The sequence below is a fragment of the Thalassophryne amazonica genome, chromosome 11, assembly GCF_902500255.1.
Source record: "Thalassophryne amazonica chromosome 11, fThaAma1.1, whole genome shotgun sequence".
Taxonomy (NCBI): domain Eukaryota; kingdom Metazoa; phylum Chordata; class Actinopteri; order Batrachoidiformes; family Batrachoididae; genus Thalassophryne; species Thalassophryne amazonica.
Window position 1 is genome coordinate 24,799,623 of NC_047113.1, and position 22,572 is coordinate 24,822,194.

Consider the following 22,572-nt stretch of genomic DNA (forward strand, 5'->3'; position numbering starts at 1 on the left):
TCACCACAGATAGATATAAGGTCATGGAAGAACCCATTAGATTTTGGAGGTGATTCGATCCTGATTCTGGATCAAGTTTCACTTTATATAGGCTTTGAAGGATCACTGTCAGCAAGATTACGTCAAAGCTCCTGCATGAATTTTGACGAAATTTTCAACACAGATACATATTAGGCCATGGAAGAATCCATTAAATTTTGGAGGTGATCTGGATCTGGATTCTGGATCAAGATTCACTTTATATAGGGTTTGAAGGATTACTTCAAAACTGCTTCAATGATTCTCATCAAATTTTCAACACCTATAGATATTAGGCCATGGATGACTCCACTGAATTTTGGAGGTGATCCGGATCCGGATTCTGGATCAAGATTCACTTTATATAGGCTTTGAAGGATTCTTCAAAACCGCTTCATGGATTCTCACCAAATTTTCACCACAGATAGATATTAGGCCATGGAAGAAGCCATTAAATTTTGGAGGTGATCCGGATCTGGCTCCAGATTCTGGATGAAGATTCACTTTATATGGGCTTTGAAGGATTACGTCAAAATTGCTTCATGGATTCTCACCACATTTTCACCACAGATAGATATTAGGGCATGAAAGACTCCACTGAATTTTGGAGGTGATCCAGATCCAGATTCTGGATCAACATATCCCTTTATATAGGCTTTGAAGGATTTCTTCAAAACTACTCCACAGATTCTCACCAAATGTGCACCACAGATATCAGGGCATGGAAGACTCCACTGAATTTTGGAGGTGATCCAGATCCAGATCTGGTTTCTGTATCAAGATTTCCCTTTATATAGGCCAGGGGAGGGCAACTTGTTCCAGAAAGGGCCAAGAGGGTGCAGGTTTTCTTTGCAGCCACTGACTCCACCAGGTGATTTCACTGATTAACTGATTCCATCTGCTCAGAGTGATATTAATCAATGAAATCACCTGGTGGAGTCAGTGGCTGCAAAGAAAACTTGCACCCTCTTGGCCCTTTCTGGAACAAGTTGCGCACCTCTGATATAGGCTTTGAAGAATTTCTTCAAAACTACTTCACAGATTCTCACCACGTTTGCAACACAGATAGATATCAGGGCATGGAAGACCCCATTAAATTTTGCAGGTGATCCGGATCCGGATTCTGGATCAAGATTTCCCTTTATATCAGCTTTGAAGGATTACTTATGGATTCTCACTGAATTTGCACCACCTATAGATATCAGAGCATGGAAGACTCCACTGAATTTTGGAGGTGATCCAGATCTGGATTGGTGGACGTCAGAAATCTCTGATTGCTCTTGTTTTATAATGCAATAATGGTTTGTGAAAAATTGTTCTTCAAATCTTTCAAATGTTAGATCTTTTACAAAATTTCAGGCTACCTGAAACCTGACAGGACATGAGACAATTCAAGCTCCTCTTGTTTCATGCTGCCTTTTATAATTCAGCTACATCTAAAAGACAAAGCAGAAGAGGTGGCTCCTGAGGTGTTGCTTCATTTGGAACGAAAAAGCAAATAAAAACAACAAAAACAAAATAAGTATTAAAACTCCAACTTCAAGTAGCAGAAAATAATTTGATTAATGGATGGCAGGCTGCCTATAAGCACTGAATAGAATATTTGGGCTGAGACCAAACTGACAAACATTTCCAGTTTTCATTAGCATTCGATTTTAACACATTATCCTGTTCTCGGGGTTGACAAAAGAGACAAACAATCCCCAGCTTCTTTTGTCTTAATTATATGCATGAGATCATAGCCAGGGGCAAAAATGGATGAGCGATAGAGAAAAAAGAGTGAGAGAAGAATGAAAGAGAGAGCAAGAGAGACAGAGAGTGAATTTCTATCAGCATTATAAAGAGGTGCTATAGCTTGTGATGAATAGCACTCCCCACTTAGTCCCATCCATGGTCATCACCGTGACTACAGTCATCCTGATATATTCACAGCCCAATCTCAGTCTCCTCTGAGTTTTAATAAGGTCATCAATTTGATGGAAAGATGCATCCAGTGATAATCTGAGGCACTGTCTGCACAAAGGGGTCCTGCTGTCCTCTCATCACCAGCCACCTCCACTTCTGTCAGCATCCCTCAGTCATTTGCTTTGGAATTATACATTTTATCCTGATTGTCATCTCGGACCGCTGTGGACATTTAAGGCTTTGTGGTCTGGACCGAAAGGCAAGTCATCAAAGTTCAGTGAAACATGCACCTGCAGTGGTATGCGTGGTGAAACATCAAGGCTTAATGTGCACACTTAGCCATTTAGGGAATTTGTCTTTCTCTCTCAGCCTTAGGGTTTCCAGTGAGTGATTCATGCTAGTATTTGGCCTTTTCTTAGCCTGCCCTCGATCTTATCACAATCCGCCAAACTAATTTTGCATTCAAGAGGATGCACAGCCTGGGAGATAGCTCACTTCAACTTATTGAAATGCGCTGAGTGCTGCCTTGTCAGTTGTAAAATTGTGCAAAACCGAGACAAAAGCATAGAGGAAATGTCGGCTCATAAATCACCGCACAGCATTCCATTTGACACATCCTAACTCCAGATCCTATTATTAACAGCAGGCTTTGCCAAATGTCAGATCATCAGCTGCAGTTGTGTCAAGGAACTATTCAAACAACTGACAACTGAGCCAGCCTGCGTGGAGAGAGACCTCAGAACGATTCCTGGACTTTTCACCCGCAACAGGAATAGTGCCGCAACTTAAGGGACTCGGCTTATCCAAAAAAGCAATTCCCGTCTTTGGGTAGTCTACTTGCCAGAAATAAGGTCTGAAAGATCAGTGCTGCAGTGTTGGCTGTTTTAAGTAGTTCTACTAATCATTGACACACTGAAAACATTCCCTCTGCAAGCAATTTTTCAAAGTACACAATAATTTACACGCTGCCGTCGCCTGTTTGCTTGTGACTGCTACAACGGTGCACTGGCATAAGGACAATTTGCGATTTTTCAAACCTACCGAGGAGATGTGCTCGCACAGTGCCGTCGAAATGTTTCTCTCCTTGAACGAGGCAAATTTATATATCTTAATCTCATTTGATAGCTGTGCCTAGAAAGAGTAATCTCTTCCAACATTATGTGCAGCATGAAGCTTATCTCTTTAAAGAGGATGCTTTTTCTTGTTTTACCATGAAACCGCTTCTGACTGAACGAGCTTCAAAGGGCTCCTTTGTTTCATAATGTGCATGCAGCTCATTCACAGGCTTGATCTTCCTCTTATTTCCTCCCTTGTACCGACTATACTCTCTCTTCCTCACTCTCTTCTCTTCCATACCCTACCCCATCTTAAATTGTAAATACTACTGCTAGATTTTTTTGAGGGGTGGAAAGGCAATTACTCCAGCATCAATTCTCACCATTTCTCATGGGGATTACTTATGCATTTCTTTCATTTTCGTTGGGCTTTACATTTGCAAAGATTTAGCCCTTCTTGAGCAAAAAAGCCCTTCTAATATACAGGATTTTTTTTTTACTCCCCTTCTATTAATCTCTGATGATCTGGACTTGCAATGTATTTAAATTTAGAGCTTATTGGTGCGTCTCCATTTTCAGCTTTAGCTTTCTCACATTATCAAGTTGAAATGTTGCAAGGCTGCCTGCTCCATTCGAACTCAACACATTATGGGAAAGTAGAATGAAATCACGTTTTAGCGACAGCAGAGGGATTGCAATGAGCAGGCTAAAGTGATAAATAAATCCCTTCAAGCAGTACTTGCTCAGAGGAGAGGAGATAGTGTGTTTTATTCCAATGGCTGGGACATTTTTAAAAGGGTTACTGGCAGGTGCTGTTTCTGGATTACTGAAGTAGTGAATGCATAAGGTGACCTCTGAAATGTTTGTTACCCTCAAAACAAAGCTATTATTATTAGTATTATTATTATTATTATTATTATTATTACTGACCTGAGGTGGTGTCCAAGCAGTTTAATGCACTTCCTGGTTCAAGGCCACTCTGGCCCATTCTCCATGTAATATGGAGTTGTGTCAGGAAGGGTATCCGGCTTGAAAGTTGTGTCAAAATGAACATGCAGATCGACCTTGGATCTACTGTGAAACAAGGGAGAAGCCAAAGAGAATTATATATATATATATATATATATATATATATATATATATATATATATATATATATATATATATATATATATATATATATATGTATGTGTGTGTGTGTGTGTGTGTGTGTAAAAATTTGTAAACAGGAGTCCTTGGAAATAATTTTCACAAACTTTTTTTAAAGGTTGACTTTTGCCTGTAATTGATACCATGAAGGTTTTTTTTTTTTTTTGTCTTGGAGCAGAGAAACATTAAAATTGTTAATAGACATTATTTTCAGGCAAAAAACAAGAAGAACTTTGGGCATAACAGAATACATGCCTTTTAATAAAAATAAAAAAAATACATTTGTTATAATTGAAAGAATACATTAATATAAACAATTCTGGAATTTTACTGTATTATGATAAGTTATCTTTATTGTCACTGGATAGCACAATGAAATTTTGTTGAAGCCATCTTCCAAGTGCCAAAATAATGATAACACAAGTTAAAAAAAAAAAAAAAGGTGACCAAGGTAGTATAACACAATTTTACAATGAGCAAAGGCACTATAATTAGCAATAAACTGTCTGTTTACAACTGTATGCAATGTGCTAAAGTGGAGTAATGGATGTGCAAGAAGAGTGTCTGTTGGGTTTGATAGGGTCAGTGTTCAGCAGTGTTAGAATCTCTGTGGTAGAAGCTCTGTGGTATAGGCATTGGGTTAGAACTATGAGAGGTCAGTTTAGTGCTGAGAATGTGAGGACGAGCAAAGATTTGATTGCATACGTGAGTGATAGGGTGAGTGACAGCTCCAATGTTGGTGGCGTCTGACAGCAGTCTGTGTCATCTGACTGTTCTCTAATATATGTTTGGGCAGCATCCTGCAGGTGTGCACGAGGCAGTCTGGATTCATTCTGACATGGTTCACCATGCCTGTTTTTCTCCAGACTGCATCCGGATTATGACCATTTTTGCCGTGTCGGCCTGGTTCCTGCATATTCTTGCTATGTGTGGCGTGGCTTTAGGGACAGGTATCAAAATAACAGACCAATAAGTAAACACCTTTTTGGCACCCTTTGGTTAGGGTACCAAAATAATGGACAGGTTACAAAAGGGGAACATCATTTCACCCGGATTCATCACTACAGCTGGCCGAAAACTGTTATCCACATAAGACTTCCTTGTTTTGGATGGAAATACCTGAAAATACTGAAAATACCTTAATTCCTTATTGTGCAAATTTTTGAATAAACATAGTGTTCCTCTGTATTTGTCTGCTCTGGCTGTGTTTCTCAGCATGAACCAGAGGACACCAGCGCTTCATCCCAACAATAAGATAGTAAGTCTCTTGGGCTGCTCCCTTGTTTGCACTCAGGGTCGCCACAGCAAATCCAAGGTGGATCTGCATGTTGAATTGGCACAGGTTTTACGCCGGATGCCCTTCCTGTCACAACTCCACATTACATGGAGAAATGTGGCAGAGGTGGGATTTGAACCCGGAACCTTCTGCACTGAAACCAAGCGCATTAACCACTTGCCTCTAGTTTTGGTGATTTTGACATGAAGCAGAAAGTTTAATCACATTACACCCATTTTGGCATCTCTTCACTGGCTTCCTGTCCCTGTGAGATTAGATTTTAAGGTTCTGCTGCTAGCCTTTAAAATTGTTCACAGACTGGCACCTACCTACCTAGCTGACCTAATTAAACCCTATGTACCAGCCCGGCCTCTGCTTTCTCAGGGTGTAGGACTACTTTGTGTCCCTAGGGTGAATAAAAAGTCTGCGGGTCACAGTGTTTTCAGTTATCATGCTCCTGTTCTGTGGAATGATCTCCCTGCATCAATAAAACAGTCAGTTTCTGTAGAGATTTTCAAGTCCAGACTTAAGACGCACTTATTTTCCCTTTCGTATGGCTTGCATACTGGCATAGTATGTTACTACGCTTTTTACTCTTTTAATTCATTTTATTAGGAAACGGAGCGTGCCGCGGCCTCAACTTTATCTAAATTCTGGGTCTTTTAGTGAAGTTTATTGCTAGTGGCCAGTGATCACCTTAGTATTTCTTCTGTTCTGTCATTACCCTGACCTCTAGTAATACTGTGAAAATCTTGGAGTCATTTTTGATCAGGATATGTCATTCAATGCGCATATTAAACAAATATGTAGGACTGCTTTTTTGCATTTATGCAATATCTCTAAAATTAGAAAGGTCTTGTCTCAGAGTGATGCTGAAAAACTAATTCATGCATTTATTTCCTCTAGGCTGGACTATTGTAATTCATTATTATCAGGTTGTCCTAAAAGTTCCCTGAAAAGCCTTCAGTTAATTCAAAATGCTGCAGCTAGAGTACTGACAGGGACTAGAAGGAGAGAGCATATCTCACCCATATTGGCCTCTCTTCATTGGCTTCCTGTTAATTCTAGAATAGAATTTAAAATTCTTCTTCTTACTTATAAGGTTTTGAATAATCAGGTCCCATCTTATCTTAGGGACCTCTTAGTACCATATCACCCCAATAGAGCACTTCGCTCTCAGACTGCAGGCTTACTTGTAGTTCCTAGGGTTTGTAAGAGTAGAATGGGAGGCAGAGCCTTCAGCTTTCAGGCTCCTCTCCTGTGGAACCAGCTCCCAATTCAGATCAGGGAGACACCCTCTCTACTTTTAAGATTAGGCTTAAAACTTTCCTTTTTGCTAAAGCTTATAGTTAGGGCTGGATCAGGTGACCCTGAACCATCCCTTAGTTATGCTGCTATAAACTTAGACTGCTGGGGGGGTTCCCATGATGCACTGACGGTTTCTTTCTCCTTTTGCTCCGTATGCACCACTCTGCATTTAATCATTAGTGATTGATCTCTGCTCCCCTCCACAGCATGTCTTTTTCCTGGTTCTCTCCCTCAGCCCCAACCAGTCCCAGCAGAAGACTTCCTCTCCCTGAGCCTGGTTCTGCTGGAGGTTTCTTCCTGTTAAAAGGGAGTTTTTCCTTCCCACTGTCACCAAGTGCTTGCTCACAGGGGGTCGTTTTGACCGCTGGGGTTTTTACGTAATTATTGTATGGCCTTGCCTTACAATATCTTGGGGCAACTGTTTGTTGTGATTTGGCGCTATATAAATAAAATTGATTGATTGAATTGATTGATTGATTGTTTTTCTTGTTGCTTAATGCTGACAAATTATACTGTATTTGTTGTCTTTCTGATGCCTGATTCTGTTTTTTTTCTCTCTATTTGCGGTGCAGCTCCATCCAGAGATGGGTGTGATATCAGTTTCTGCAACCCTCCTGTCCTGTGCACTGGCACCATTTCCTGTATATTTGTTTTGTGAATTGTTTTGTAAATTGTGTCGGTAGCATGGCCCAGGCATAGGGTCGCCTCTTTGAGTCTGGTCTGATTGAGGTTTCTTCTTGAAATCATCAGAGGGAGTTTTTACTTACCACCGTCGCCTGTCTGCTTGTTCTGGGGGTTGGTAAAGTTAGACCTTACCTGTGTGAAGCGCCTTGAGGCAACTTTCTTGTGATTTGGTGCTACATAAATGAAAATAAATTGAAATTGAAATTGACTGTTAATACAGTGGTTCAACAGCAACCTGTACACCAACAATATATATTCGGTGGTGACTCGAAGCAGTTTATTTAAGGGTTTCAGCTTGCCCCATAGCATGACATTGTACAGCTGTGCACCTATCTGTGTTTGTGTTCTTATTGAATACTGGATCGATTAAAACAGTTTTTCTCCCAATTGAAAATTTTAACCCTAAAACATTTAATAAAGTGCAGATTGAAAAATCCCATAACCGTTACATATACATTTCTAACAAGGTAATGTTCATCAGAGGGTGTCTTGAAAATGTTTGTAGTCATCAATGCATCATGGATACAGAGGTGCTGCATGTCCTGCCCTCTCCCAAAAAAGCTATTGTAAACACAAACCTATGTCTGTCCCTGCTACTTTTAATGGAAAACCATGCCTTCAGGCATATCACCTCCTATGCACATGTGAGCACACAGGGCACAGACTAGCTGAGTGGGTGGATCTCGGATTAAATACAGTGCATCCCAAAAATATCTAGAAAGTAAGAAATAGATTAAAAATTTTTTTTCCTCAAAGTTCTATACTCAACACACCATAGTGACAATGTGAATAAAGTCTTTTTTTTTTTTTAGATTTTTGCAAATTTATAAAATAATAATAATAAAAAAAAACTAAGAAATCATGTGCATGTAAGTATTCACAGCCTTTGCCATGATGCTCAAGACTGAGCTCAGGTGTGTCCTGTTGTTCTTGGGATTTTTCTGCAGCTTAATTGGGGTCCACCTGAGGCACATTCAGTTGACTGGACATGATTTGTGCATGAGACAACCTGCAGCTGTAGATAATTTCTCTGCGATTCTGGGAGTGATGAGAGAATGGTTTCATCAGCCAAGTTCTGAGAACAAATGTGTTATCAGCTACAAAATGATTATTTTATATAGCATGGCATCCAGTGGGACAGTGCGGGACACATTGGCACATTGAATTGTGCAGCTGTGCGGGGATCAAATTTGTGCATGTGTCAAGGTGACTTTGGTTTTAAATTTTTAAGAAATTTGGAAAATTTCAATAAAATGTTCTTCATGTTGTCATTATGGGGTGTTGTGAGTAGAATTTTGAGGGAAAAAATATTTACTCTATTTTGGAATAAAGCTGTAACATAACAAAATTTGGAAAAAGTGAAGCGCCATGAATACTTTCTGGATGCACTGTATCAGTCTAGGCATGGAGTCCATAGTGAGCTGTGTCAGCCTGACATGTTGGTTAGACAGTAGTTGGTACATACAAAAATGCAGAATGTGGAAATATGAGGGTTAATAACATTAAACTGTAAGCATATGTAATTGAAAAAGCAGATAAAAATTTATTTTTGACTGTGTTAAAGAATTTTGGAGCTGTGGCAGTGAGGTCATTTTAGTAATGAAGTGACTTCAATGAGCTCAGTGAATTGAACAAAACTAAAGGTTTTAGCACTGCATTTTTAACATCTTGACATATTATTTTGAAAGTTGCTTGTTTACTGGTATTTCACCGAGATGAGAACATTCAGCTTTTATGTTTTTAGTCTAATTTACTCTCAACATTTTTCACTGACTTAAAGCCAGATGAAGTGCTAGACAATTTCTATTGTTACTGCGAAAATGGGCAGTAATGTTTCTCGGACATCCACTAAGCACAGCACCATTATTTAACTCTTTCCCGACTTTATTTTCTTGTCTTTGCAGAGCGTTGGCGAGTTTGGTTTAGACATCATTGAGACTCCTGAGGGTGACAAATGGCCACAGCTCATTGTTCAGCAGAACCTGGATCGTGAGCAGAAGGATACTTTTGTGATGAAAATCAAGGTGGAGGATGGTGGCAACCCTCCCAAATCCAGCACTGCCATTCTCCAAGTCACCATCTCTGACGTCAATGACAATCGTCCAGTTTTCAAGGACAGTGAACTTGAAGTTGCTGTGGCAGAGAACTCACCCATGGGCACCTCAGTCGCTCAGCTTCATGCCACAGATGCAGACCTGGGTTCAAATGCACAGATCCACTTTTCCTTCAGCAACCAGATCTCTGCCTCAACCAAACGTCACTTTGCAATCGATGGCTCTACAGGATTGATCACTGTGAAGCAGCCACTGGACAGGGAAGTGACGCCAGTTCATAAGCTCATTGTGCTGGCCAGCGATGGCAGCTCCACCCCTTCCAGAGCCACAGTGATTGTTAATGTAACAGATGTTAATGACAATGTACCCTCCATAGACACTCGCTACATAATCAACCTGGTTAATGGGACTGTTCTGCTGTCTGAGAATGCACCTCTCAACACCAAAATCGCCCTCATTACAGTCACTGATAAGGATGCAGATCTTTACGGAAAAGTAGCCTGCTACACTGACCATGATGTCCCTTTTCGGTTGAAGCCTGTCTTTAATGATCAGTTCTTACTAGAGACGGCTGCACCCCTCGATTACGAAACGACTCGAGAATATGCAATTAAGATAGTGGCCTCGGATAGGGGGACGCCTCCTTTGAACACTTCAGCTATGGTTTTAATTAAAATTAAGGATGAGAATGACAATGCACCTATCTTCCCTCAGCCGGAAATCCAACTTTCCATACCAGAGAACAATGACCCTTCGACACAGTTAATAAAAATTACTGCCACCGATGCAGACAGTGGACATAATGCTGAAATTATTTATACACTTGGCCCTGATGCGCCTGATGGATTTAACATAGACAGACGGTCAGGAATCCTGTCTGTTGGTAAACGGCTGGACAGAGAGAAGCAGGAGAGGTACTCCTTTACTGTCATAGCAAGGGACAATGGCTCTATGTCCCTGCAGAGCAATGTCACTGTTAGGCTAATTGTCCAGGACCTTAATGACAACAGCCCAGCTTTCACACACCCCGAGTACAACTTCTACGTGCCTGAGAACCTGCCTCTCTATGGAACTGTTGGCTTAATCACAGTGACGGATGCAGATGCGGGAGATAATGCTGTTATAACGCTGTCCATTTTGAACGGGAAAGATAATTTCATCATTGACCCCCAAACTGGGGTGATCAAGCCCAACATCACCTTCGATAGGGAACAGCAAAGCTCTTACACATTTATGGTAAAGGCTGTTGATGGAGGGCAACCTCCCAGCTCCTCCTACGCCAAAGTCACCATCAATGTTGTCGATGTCAATGACAATCGTCCCGTGTTTGTCATCCCATCCTCAAATTACTCATATGATTTGGTTCGGACCACCACCACCCCTGGCGCTGTGGTGACTAGAGTATTTGCCATCGACAATGACACAGGTATGAATGCTGAGCTGCAGTACAGCATCATCAGCAGCATCATCATCACGTCTAGGGTCTCCCCTCGAGGTCTCTTCACCATTGACAAAATGTCAGGCAACATAACCCTGCAAGAGAAAATAGTGGCAGCTGATCAGGGGCTGCATCGTCTGGTTGTTAAGGTCAAAGATCTTGGCCAACCTGAGTCGCTGCATGCCATCGCACTTATTCACCTCTTTGTAAATGACACTGTGTCAAATGCTACTTTCATCCAAGAGCAGCTACGAAAAAGCATGGAGACACCCTTGGACCGTAACATAGGGGACAGTGAGGTGACGCCTCAAGCCAACGGATATGTGATTGTTGTCATAGCGATTATAGCAGGGACCATGACTGTCATTTTGGTGATATTTGTGACTGCCTTGGTGCGCTGCCGCCAGACACCCAGGCATAAGGTGGTACAAAAGGGCAAGCAGAGTGGCGAGTGGGTGTCACCTAACCAAGAGAACCGTCAGATTAAGAAAAAGAAGAAAAGAAAGAAGCGATCCCCCAAGAGTCTCCTACTGAACTTTGTCACCATTGATGAATCCAAGCCTGACGACCCGACCCACGAACATGTCAACGGTACGCTGGATCTCCCTGTGGAGTTAGAGGAGCAGACCATGGGGAAGTACAACTGGGCCACCACACCCACCACCTTCAAACCTGACAGCCCTGATTTAGCCAAGCATTATAAGTCTGCTTCCCCCCAGCCCACTTTTCAAATCAAGCCGGAGACCCCAGTGGCCCCAAAGAAGCATCATGTGATCCAGGAACTCCCATTGGACAACACATTCGTGGTGGGTTGCGACTCACTTTCCAAGTGCTCATCAACTAGCTCCGACCCATACAGCGTCTCAGACTGCAGCTGTCAGGGGGCATTCAAGACTGCAGGGCAAATCACCACCCGACAGGTAATTCATGACTTCCTTTTTAAACCACCTCTAGTCCCCACTTACATTCCTGTTGTTTTACCATGACAGATGGAGCGAGAAAGGGAAGGATGGTAGAATGGAGCCAGAAGATTCTCCTCTACTAATGATATTTGCATTTAGAAAATTGTATTCTCAAGACATGCAACTTTCACTGTACTGGTAATTCCAATATAATCTTCTCGAAAACTCTACATGCATCTTAATTTCATATTCAAAAACCTGAGTGATGCAGTGTAATTATGATGGCTAGCTTTTGTAAATTTAAATCTGAGCGACTGGTGGCAGTGTAGTCTGATTTAGATAGGTGGAAATGATTGAGCCGCGTGCTCTGATGCATTTGAGGACAAGGTGAAGTTGTGCACTAATATATTTCACTGACATTTTGAAACAAGCCAATCAGAACATATGGAAGCCCGAATCACAAGGGCTGTTCACTTCATCAGGCATTCATTTAGGGAAAAAAAGTCTGAAGGCAACAGCACAAAAAAATGTATTCTTGACAAGCTAAAAGAACTTGATAAATAATGCCACATTCTGTGGTTTCTGTCCCCAAAATATTAAGTGTGCTCTTAACTCTGCCACTGAAGCAGTATGCAAGAGAAGCTCATTTGAATGCCAAGGTACTGCAAAGGGCTTATGATTCCCTAAGAGATATGTCCCAAATGAGAAGTGGCCCAATAAATAAAATCTCGCTGGGGAAATAAATGTAAATCAGAGGTAAGGAGAGGTGGCATTCTACGGTGGTGACAGCCAGAGTACAGCACTGTGGGGAAGACTGAGTGCTGCCTGAGCTGGGGAGTGGGTCACAGGGATCAAGGTGATGCAAAGCCTTGTGACCAATACACTTAAAACACCAAGGGAACAGTAGTCCATAAAACAGCCTGCCAGGCCTACATTGCATTCACTTCATTAATCTCTCAATTTAATGGCCTCAATTATTATGATAAGCACCATACATAGATATACATTCTTTGTATTGGTAAAAGTGGGTATATTACATGTCTTTGGAGGAAGCTAATGTAGGTCACCAGGTGTCTACAAAAGAAATTTTCAAGATTGTATCTAAAAACACCCCACAGATGCTGAAATTATGCATCCATAAAATCAAAGCAAATAGACAAAACAAAATTGTTTTCAGATCTGTTAGAGTGTGTTCGATTTCCCGTTGGGATAAATAATCAATCAATCAATCAATTTTTTTTATATAGCGCCAAATCACAACAAACAGTTGCCCCAAGGCGCTTTATATTGTAAGGCAAGGCCATACAATAATTATGTAAAACCCCAACGGTCAAAACGACCCCCTGTGAGCAAGCACTTGGCTACAGTGGGAAGGAAAAACTCCCTTTTAACAGGAAGAAACCTCCAGCAGAACCAGGCTCAGGGAGTGGCAGTCTTCTGCTGGGACTGGTTGGGGCTGAGGGAGAGAACCAGGAAAAAGACATGCTGTGGAGGGGAGCAGAGATCGATCACTAATGATTAAATGCAGAGTGGTGCATACAGAGCAAAAAGAGAAAGAAACAGTGCATCATGGGAACCCCACAGCAGTCTATGTCTATAACAGCATAACTAAGGGATGGTTCAGGGTCACCTGATCCAGCCCTAACTATAAGCTTTAGCAAAAAGGAAAGTTTTAAGCCTAATCTTAAAAGTAGAGAGGGTGTCTGTCTCCCTGATCTGAATTGGGAGCTGGTTCCACAGGAGAGGAGCCTGAAAGCTGAAGGCTCTGCCTCCCATTCTACTCTTACAAACCCTAGGAACTACAAGTAAGCCTGCAGTCTGAGAGCGAAGCACTCTATTGGGGTGATATGGTACTACGAGGTCCCTAAGATAAGATGGGACCTGATTATTCAAAACCTTATAAGTAAGAAGAATTTTAAATTCTATTCTAGAATTAACAGGAAGCCAATGAAGAGAGGCCAATATGGGTGAGATATGCTCTCTCCTTCTAGTCCCCGTCAGTACTCTAGCTGCAGCATTTTGAATTAACTGAAGGCTTTTTAGGGAACTTTTAGGACAACCTGATAATAATGAATTACAATAGTCCAGCCTAGAGGAAATAAATGCATGAATTAGTTTTTCAGCATCACTCTGAGACAAGACCTTTCTTATTTTAGAGATATTACGTAAATGCAAAAAAGCAGTCCTACATATTTGTTTAATATGCGCTTTGAATGACATATCCTGATCAAAAATGACTCCAAGATTTCTCACAGTATTACTAGAGGTCAGGGTAATGCCATCCAGAGTAAGGATCTGGTTAGACACCATGTTTCTAAGATTTGTGGGGCCAAGTACAATAACTTCAGTTTTATCTGAGTTTAAAAGCAGGAAATTAGAGGTCATCCATGTCTTTATGTCTGTAAGACAATCCTGCAGTTTAGCTAATTGGTGTGTGTCCTCTGGCTTCATGGATAGATAAAGCTGGGTATCATCTGCGTAACAATGAAAATTTAAGCGATACCGTCTAATAATACTGCCTAAGGGAAGCATGTATAAAGTGAATAAAATTGGTCCTAGCACAGAACCTTGTGGAACTCCATAATTAACTTTAGTCTGTGAAGAAGATTCCCCATTTACATGAACAAATTGTAATCTATTAGACAAATATGATTCAAACCACCGCAGCGCAGTGCCTTTAATACCTATGGCATGCTCTAATCTCTGTAATAAAATTTTATGGTCAACAGTATCAAAAGCAGCACTGAGGTCTAACAGAACAAGCACAGAGATGAGTCCACTGTCCGAGGCCATAAGAAGATCATTTGTAACCTTCACTAATGCTGTTTCTGTACTATGATGAATTCTAAAACCTGACTGAAACTCTTCAAATAGACCATTCCTCTGCAGATGATCAGTTAGCTGTTTTACAACTACCCTTTCAAGAATTTTTGAGAGAAAAGGAAGGTTGGAGATTGGCCTATAATTAGCTAAGATAGCTGGGTCAAGTGATGGCTTTTTAAGTAATGGTTTAATTACTGCCACCTTAAAAGCCTGTGGTACATAGCCAACTAACAAAGATAGATTGATCATATTTAAGATCGAAGCATTAAATAATGGTAGGGCTTCCTTGAGCAGCCTGGTAGGAATGGGGTCTAATAAACATGTTGATGGTTTGGATGAAGTAACTAATGAAAATAACTCAGACAGAACAATCGGAGAGAAAGAGTCTAACCAAATACCGGCATCACTGAAAGCAGCCAAAGATAATGATACGTCTTTGGGATGGTTATGAGTAATTTTTTCTCTAATAGTTAAAATTTTGTTAGCAAAGTAAGTCATGAAGTCATTACTAGTTAAAGTTAATGGAATATTCAGCTCAATAGAGCTCTGACTCTTTGTCAGCCTGGCTACAGTGCTGAAAAGAAACCTGGGGTTGTTCTTATTTTCTTCAATTAGTGATGAGTAGAAAGATGTCCTAGCTTTACGGAGGGCTTTTTTATAGAGCAACAGACTCTTTTTCCAGGCTAAGTGAAGATCTTCTAAATTAGTGAGACGCCATTTCCTCTCCAACTTACGGGTTATCTGCTTTAAGCTACGAGTTTGTGAGTTATACCACGGAGTCAGACACTTCTGATTTAAAGCTCTCTTTTTCAGAGGAGCTACAGCATCCAAAGTTGTCTTCAATGAGGAAGTAAAACTATTGACGAGATACTCTATCTCCCTTACAGAGTTTAGGTAGCTACTCTGCACTGTGTTGGTATATGGCATTAGAGAACATAAAGAAGGAATCATATCCTTAAACCTAGTTACAGCGCTTTCTGAAAGACTTCTAGTGTAATGAAACTTATTCCCCACTGCTGGGTAGTCCATCAGAGTAAATGTAAATGTTATTAAGAAATGATCAGACAGAAGGGAGTTTTCAGGGAATACTGTTAAGTCTTCTATTTCCATACCATAAGTCAGAACAAGATCTAAGATATGATTAAAGTGGTGGGTGGACTCATTTACTTTTTGAGCAAAGCCAATAGAGTCTAATAATAGATTAAATGCAGTGTTGAGGCTGTCATTCTCAGCATCTGTGTGGATGTTAAAATCGCCCACTATAATTATCTTATCTGAGCTAAGCACTAAGTCAGACAAAAGGTCTGAAAATTCACAGAGAAACTCACAGTAACGACCAGGTGGACGATAGATAATAACAAATAAAACTGGTTTTTGGGACTTCCAATTTGGATGGACAAGACTAAGAGACAAGCTTTCAAATGAATTAAAGCTCTGTCTGGGTTTTTGATTAATTAATAAGCTGGAATGGAAGATTGCTGCTAATCCTCCGCCCCGGCCCGTGCTACGAGCATTCTGACAGTTAGTGTGACTCGGGGGTGTTGACTCATTTAAACTAACATATTCATCCTGCTGTAACCAGGTTTCTGTAAGGCAGAATAAATCAATATGTTGATCAATTATTATATCATTTACCAACAGGGACTTAGAAGAGAGAGACCTAATGTTTAATAGACCACATTTAACTGTTTTAGTCTGTGGTGCAGTTGAAGGTGCTATATTATTTTTTCTTTTTGAATTTTTATGCTTAAATAGATTTTTGCTGGTTATTGGTAGTCTGGGAGCAGGCACCGTCTCTACGGGGATGGGGTAATGAGGGGATGGCAGGGGGAGAGAAGCTGCAGAGGTGTGTAAGACTACAACTCTGCTTCCTGGTCCCAACCCTGGATAGTCACGGTTTGGAGGATTTAAGAAAATTGGCCAGATTTCTAGAAATGAGAGCTGCTCCATCCAAAGTGGGATGGATGCCGTCTCTCCTAACAAGACCAGGTTTTCCCCAGAAGCTTTGCCAATTATCTATGAAGCCCACCTCATTTTTTGGACACCACTCAGACAGCCAGCAATTCAAGGAGAACATGCGGCTAAACATGTCACTCCCGGTCCGATTGGGGAGGGGCCCAGAGAAAACTACTACTATGAAAATTATTCATCAACTAATCAACTAGTTAGTACCATTCGACATCGATGATGATGATGACAATAAATAATAAGGTAAAATCTCAGAATTGAAAAGAAAAACAATATTACCTCATATGACCTCTGTGGGACTTCATAATGAAGCCATTCATACCAATCAATTACAAATATTTTGCTGCTGAATATATTTAGATCATCCATCTACGTCTTTTGGTTGTTTAGATATAGACTAAAAAATGTTTTTTCAATCATGTTTTTGACCCAACTACTACAAATTTTAGTCACTTCTAGATATCTATCCAAGTAATATTCCCAGCAAGTATGATCCATCTAGACTTCTAAGTTGTTGAGATATACAAACAAACGTTGTTTTTCAGGCCGTGTTTTCCTCGACCTTTGACCAAACTACTCCAGAATCAAATCACCTCTAGATATTTATCCAAGTAATATTCCACCCACACACACACAGTGAAAACAATACCTTGTTTGCCAATTCGCAGGCGTGCAGGGTACCTATAGAAATACAAGCTGAAAACATCATATTAACAGTGGACTTACTGGAAACACTGTTTGAGCTCCTACAAAATGTAAGATACTTATTCAGAGCCTTCAAGTGCAGGGAGTGCTGGCTGATGGTGGATGTTGCCTGTACTACTTGATCTCTGTCCTCAGTGAAAATCTCTGTAAGGGTGGGGATGGGAAAGAAACAATGGACGGTGAAGCCATAAAAATCTATTAGTTAAACAATTTCTGAAACAAATTGTGGTGCTATTGTTAATCGTTTATTCTGTAGTAGGAAAATCATGCAATCAACATTTTCCTAACCTGTCAACAAAAAGAAAATTCGTAGACCAGTCTATCTAGTTGTAGTTAATTATTATGACTAGTCTTCCCAACTCTGTAGTTTGTATGTTCATCGACAGAGGAGTAAAATTAGGGAATAACAATGTTGTGTCTGATGATTTGCGGATATTCATGCTGGTTATACGGTCACAAATTAAGCTTTACCGGCACTGCGTAAGTGGAGCCAGTAAAAAAGAGTTTTATGGCGACACGTTAGCAAAGCCGTAAAACGGCTTTTTGCGAATGTATAACAGCATGAACCTATGAAAATCATCAGACACAAGGGGGTTATTCCCATTCTAATTCAATTCCATCGTTTGCACGTTTTATTTTTCTGTAGGTAATTCGGTCGGCGAGTCTTACCGTCGAGCTGAGGCAGCGTCGCTCCAACAGCGTGAAAATTCGTCAAATCCATCAAATGTGAAACGATAATTCTGTATCAGAATCCACATCGATACTTTTGTATGGTAGCTTAAATTCACCCATTTTGGCGGCAACGGCGTCGTCGGTACGCGACTTTCTCTCTAACTAACAGCTAGCAGCACATGCAGCCGGTGTTCTGTCAAATTGTGCATCTCGTCACATAAATCGACAGTTCTGCGTCCTGACAATACTGCGCATGCGTGTGCAGTTGCGTCCTCTCGTCAGAACACAGGTCAGGGTGCAAAGTATTTTGCCACTGTTACGCCGATATTATACGGTCTGAAATCTCACACGATTAACCAATCACATTCGCGGAAAAAATGTAATTGGATTAGAATATGATTTTACCTTGATTACATTTCCACCTGACAACAAAATGTGCCTACAATGACCAAACTGAAATCCATCTGAGATGTTACAGCTGTGTCCACCTCTTGTAGTGATGGAGGGCTTGGGATTTAGCCTTGTGGGTAGAACTCCAGCCTCCTATATCAGTGACTTTAAGTGCCCCTTCACACATAGTATGAATGTGGTCGAATTGCGCATGAATTGCACATAAAGCAGGAATTGTTTGCAAAACGTGTAAAATCGTAGCTGCCTCCAACATCTCATACACCTGTTGCTACAACTATTTGTGCACACCAGCGGCTGAAAGACAGATTGTGCCCTGTGAGAGCCCATTGGATCCCTCTCACAGCAGGTGTTGGCCAAATTCCAGGTGACACACACGAACATCTAACGCCGCTCGCTTGGCACTTAGAAAATGTGGGCCATTTGCGCTATTAGCATAAAAACAGTCAGCAGATGATCACTTTCGAGCTGGCGATAAACTTTGTCTAAGTGCCCCCACGACTGTGGAGTTGCCGAGTACATGTGGCGTGCCAGAGTGTCGGCTCCCCCCTCAACACGTGTGCATGTGTTTTGTGTGCGCCCCCCGCTCCCCCAACACATGTGTGCATGTGATTCGTGCGCTCCCCCCGCAGGCGAGACATCTCTCATCTGATCACAGAGTCACATCTGTGCGCTGAACAGACAGGGAACATGTATCAGCAGAAATACACTGTAACAAACGCTGTTTGGTCAGTTATCATAGCGCTTTTTTCTCTTTTTTTAAATATACGTTCATGTCCTTGTTGAGTTCAGGCATTTTTTCGCATCCTTTACAGGAAAGCGATGGCAGCGCAGTGGTAAAGTTTCTGGCTGGCAATCAGAGCTTTTGTAAATTGCAGGTTTGAATCCCGTGGGTGGCATGTATTATTTTATTTTTTTTTACAGCAGCTGCATGATGTGGTTACACATGCTCCAGCTGATCAGTTTCAATTTATTTTCATTTATATAGCACCACATCACAACAAAGTTGCCTCAAGGCATGTCACACAAGTATGGTCGAACCTTACCAACCCCTCGCACTGTGTTCCCACTGCAACGGTGTCGTGCATGAGTGTGCATAACACCGTCGCAGCATGTTAGTTCGCGCCTGCCTGTTGTACTCTGTGTGAAGGGGCCCTAAGTGAGGGAGGAAGCAAAGCAGGTTACACATGTTTGATGTACTTTGGCTGATTGGATCACAGTCATACACTCACACTAACTGTGATCACAATGATTGCAAACCGATCATCCAAAATGCATTTTAAAACTGGATGTAAATAGGGTAAATGTTGCACTTTGCTGTTTGGTTTCTTTTCATGCTGTAATATTAGTGAAATTGACAAAACATGGTAACAGCACACTTTCTTGAAGTTGCTCTAAACTGGTTTATGTTGCACGGTTTGTATTATAGTGGCAAATTCAGGAGATTGCTAAACTGATGTCCTAAATTCAAAGATATCAATAGCTGCAAGCGTTTCATCTCAATATTCCTTGTAACCTTATAAGACAGATCGGTGATAACTGTGCTCAATCAGTAGTTTGCTGAACACTTTATATATCTTTACATATTTTTCTGTAAGCATGTCACACAGTGCAAGAAGCACTTTCACATGTAATCTCATTGTGGGAACTGAGTTTCTATTTGCAAAGCTATGAAAATATATATATATATATATAAACAAGACACAAACAAACATAGAGAACGGCAAAGGATAGATAACAGACACACACCGACACACATCAATATGCCCCCTTCAAAATTTGTTCAGATAGGACACAATAAAATCAGAGCATGTTTGCTGCTGTGATGCATTTTCAGATTTGTATGTGGCTGGCCTGTCATCATTACCATCATGAACTTCATTAGGGCTGATATATCTCTGTACTCAACATTTTATTCATTTTTGCGTTTTGACATATTTTTTACTCAATGTAAAAGATCCAGTTCATTTTGCTTGAATTTATTTTTTTTATTTTGCAGGTTTGCTTTTTGCAGCAACATTCATTTTTGCTACTGTTCAGACTGTAACTGTCAAATCTGACATTCATCTTTTTCTGGGTTAAGTACATGATGTTTGATAAGTAAGTGATTATGTTTCAGGAGTCCCTTACCAAAAAGTAGTACATGCAAGTATGTTTCAAGTATACTTCCAGTTTACTTTTTATATACTTCTCAGTACTATTTTTTGGTAAGGGGTGGCTTGATTTTACTAGCATGTAACCTCAATAATCACAATTTTTTCGATTAGTAGATTTTTTTTTAATCTGAGTACAGTACACATGTTGTCGGCAGTCAAGTACCTCGTGGAATAGTGTTGGTAAATGACTGTTGATCCAGTGTAGCATTGTGCTTCAGTTAATTTATGAAGACACCCACACAGAGATGATAGTCATTCCCTTCACCCACCTTTTATTTGAAACCCTGTTTAAAAGCTTTGCTCTGTCATGCTACATTATACATAAGCCTACTGCATAGCTTTAGTAGCAAAGATTTATTTCCTAATATATTTACATGACATGACACACTGACGGGCTGTCAGAATAATTTTTTCTTGTCCTACTGATCGCTACTGCCCTGAAATATGCCATCATATTCCATATATGTATGTAAAATTATTTATTTAGAAGTATTTTGTTTCATCTACGAGAACAACCAGAATTACAGTTTTTTTTTCTCATATTGTTTTGCTAGATATCATCCAAATGCATTACTTGTCACTTCTGCTCTCTCTCTCTGTATATATATATATATATATATATATATATATATATATATATATATATATATATATATATATATATATATATACGAGGTCTGTTAGAAAAGTATCCAACCTTATTTTTTTTTCAAAAACCATATGGATTTACATCAGACATGCTTGAACCGTCGTGGGCATGCGAGAGTTTTTTCATGCCTGTCGGTTACGTCATTCGCCTGTGGGCAGTCTTTGAGTGAGGAGTGGCCCACCCTCTCATCATTTTTTCATTGTTTATGAATGGCTCATAGACTGCTGCTTTGTTTGATAAATTTTTTTTTCAAAAACTGTAGGCACAACTGAGTGGACACCATTTGATAAATTCAGCTGGTTTTCGGTAAAATTTTAACGGCTGATGAGAGATTTTGGTCTGGTAGTGTCGCTTTAAGGACGGCCCATGGCGCCTGACGGCGATCTGCGCTTCGAGGCGGCAGCGTCTCGCCGTTTCAAGTTGAAAACGTCCACATTTCAGGCTCTGTTGACCCAGTAAGTCGTCAGAGAATAGAGACCTTTCAGAAGAAGTCGGCATGAGAAGTTTATTCGGACATTCCATTGTTAACGGACATTTTGTAATGAAAGAACGTGCGGGCAGAGTCGCATGTCGGGGGGGTCGCGACAAGAAAAACACCTCCATTGGAAACCTTAATGGGCAAGTTGGAACATGCCCAGCTGTTAAACAATTTCTCAGGTACTCACTTGTTGAAAGCCATCAAAAGCCGCCTGAATTTTACAAATGGTTTTCAACACGGAGGTGTTTTTCCTGTCGCGGCGCACACAGATTCGCCGAGTCATCACGGAAACGACTCGGCGAATTTGCGCGCACGTCTTTCATTACAGAATGTCCTTAAACAGTGGAATGTCCGCATAAAGTCTCCATGCCGGCCTCTTCTGAATGTTCTCTGTTCTCTCACAACGTCCTGGGTGAATAAAGCCTTAAATTAGGATGTTTTCAGGTCGAAACAGGCCGACGACGGCGCCTGGAAGCGCTGCGCGACGTCCTGCTCCATGGGAAGTCCTTACAGCGACAGAAACACCCCATAATCTCTCATCAGCCATTAAACTTTTCACCGAAAACCAGCTAAATTTCTCGAATAGTGTCCACTCGGATATCCCTCACAGGTCCAGAAAAAATTTTGATAAAGCAACGCGCGCCGTCTCAAGCATCGTGTGAAACAAAGGAATTCAGCCGAGAGGGCTGAACCACATCTCACTCAAGGCCTGCCCACAGGGAAATGACGTCACGGACACGCGTGAAAAAACTCACGCATGCGCACGAGGGTTCAAGCATGATTGGTGTAATTGCACGTCATTCAAATCCATATAGTTAAAAAAAAAATAAAAGTGTCGGTTTCTTATCTAATGGACCTCGTATATATAAATATACATATATATATATATATATATATAGAGAGAGAGAGAGAGAGAGAGAGAGA

The 22,572-nt window shown here is 40.8% G+C and overlaps 1 protein-coding gene across 3 annotated transcripts in view; it reads left to right on the forward strand.

The window, feature by feature from the left end:
• The window catches only part of pcdh11 (protocadherin 11), a 514,163-nt gene that overhangs the window by 25,149 nt on the left and 466,442 nt on the right, over positions 1-22,572 (forward strand). For all 3 annotated transcript variants that reach the window (XM_034180911.1, XM_034180912.1, XM_034180913.1), the window contains one exon: positions 9,300-11,807. In XM_034180911.1, coding sequence (XP_034036802.1) covers positions 9,300-11,807 — 2,508 coding nt within the window. The remainder of the gene's footprint in view (positions 1-9,299; positions 11,808-22,572) is intronic.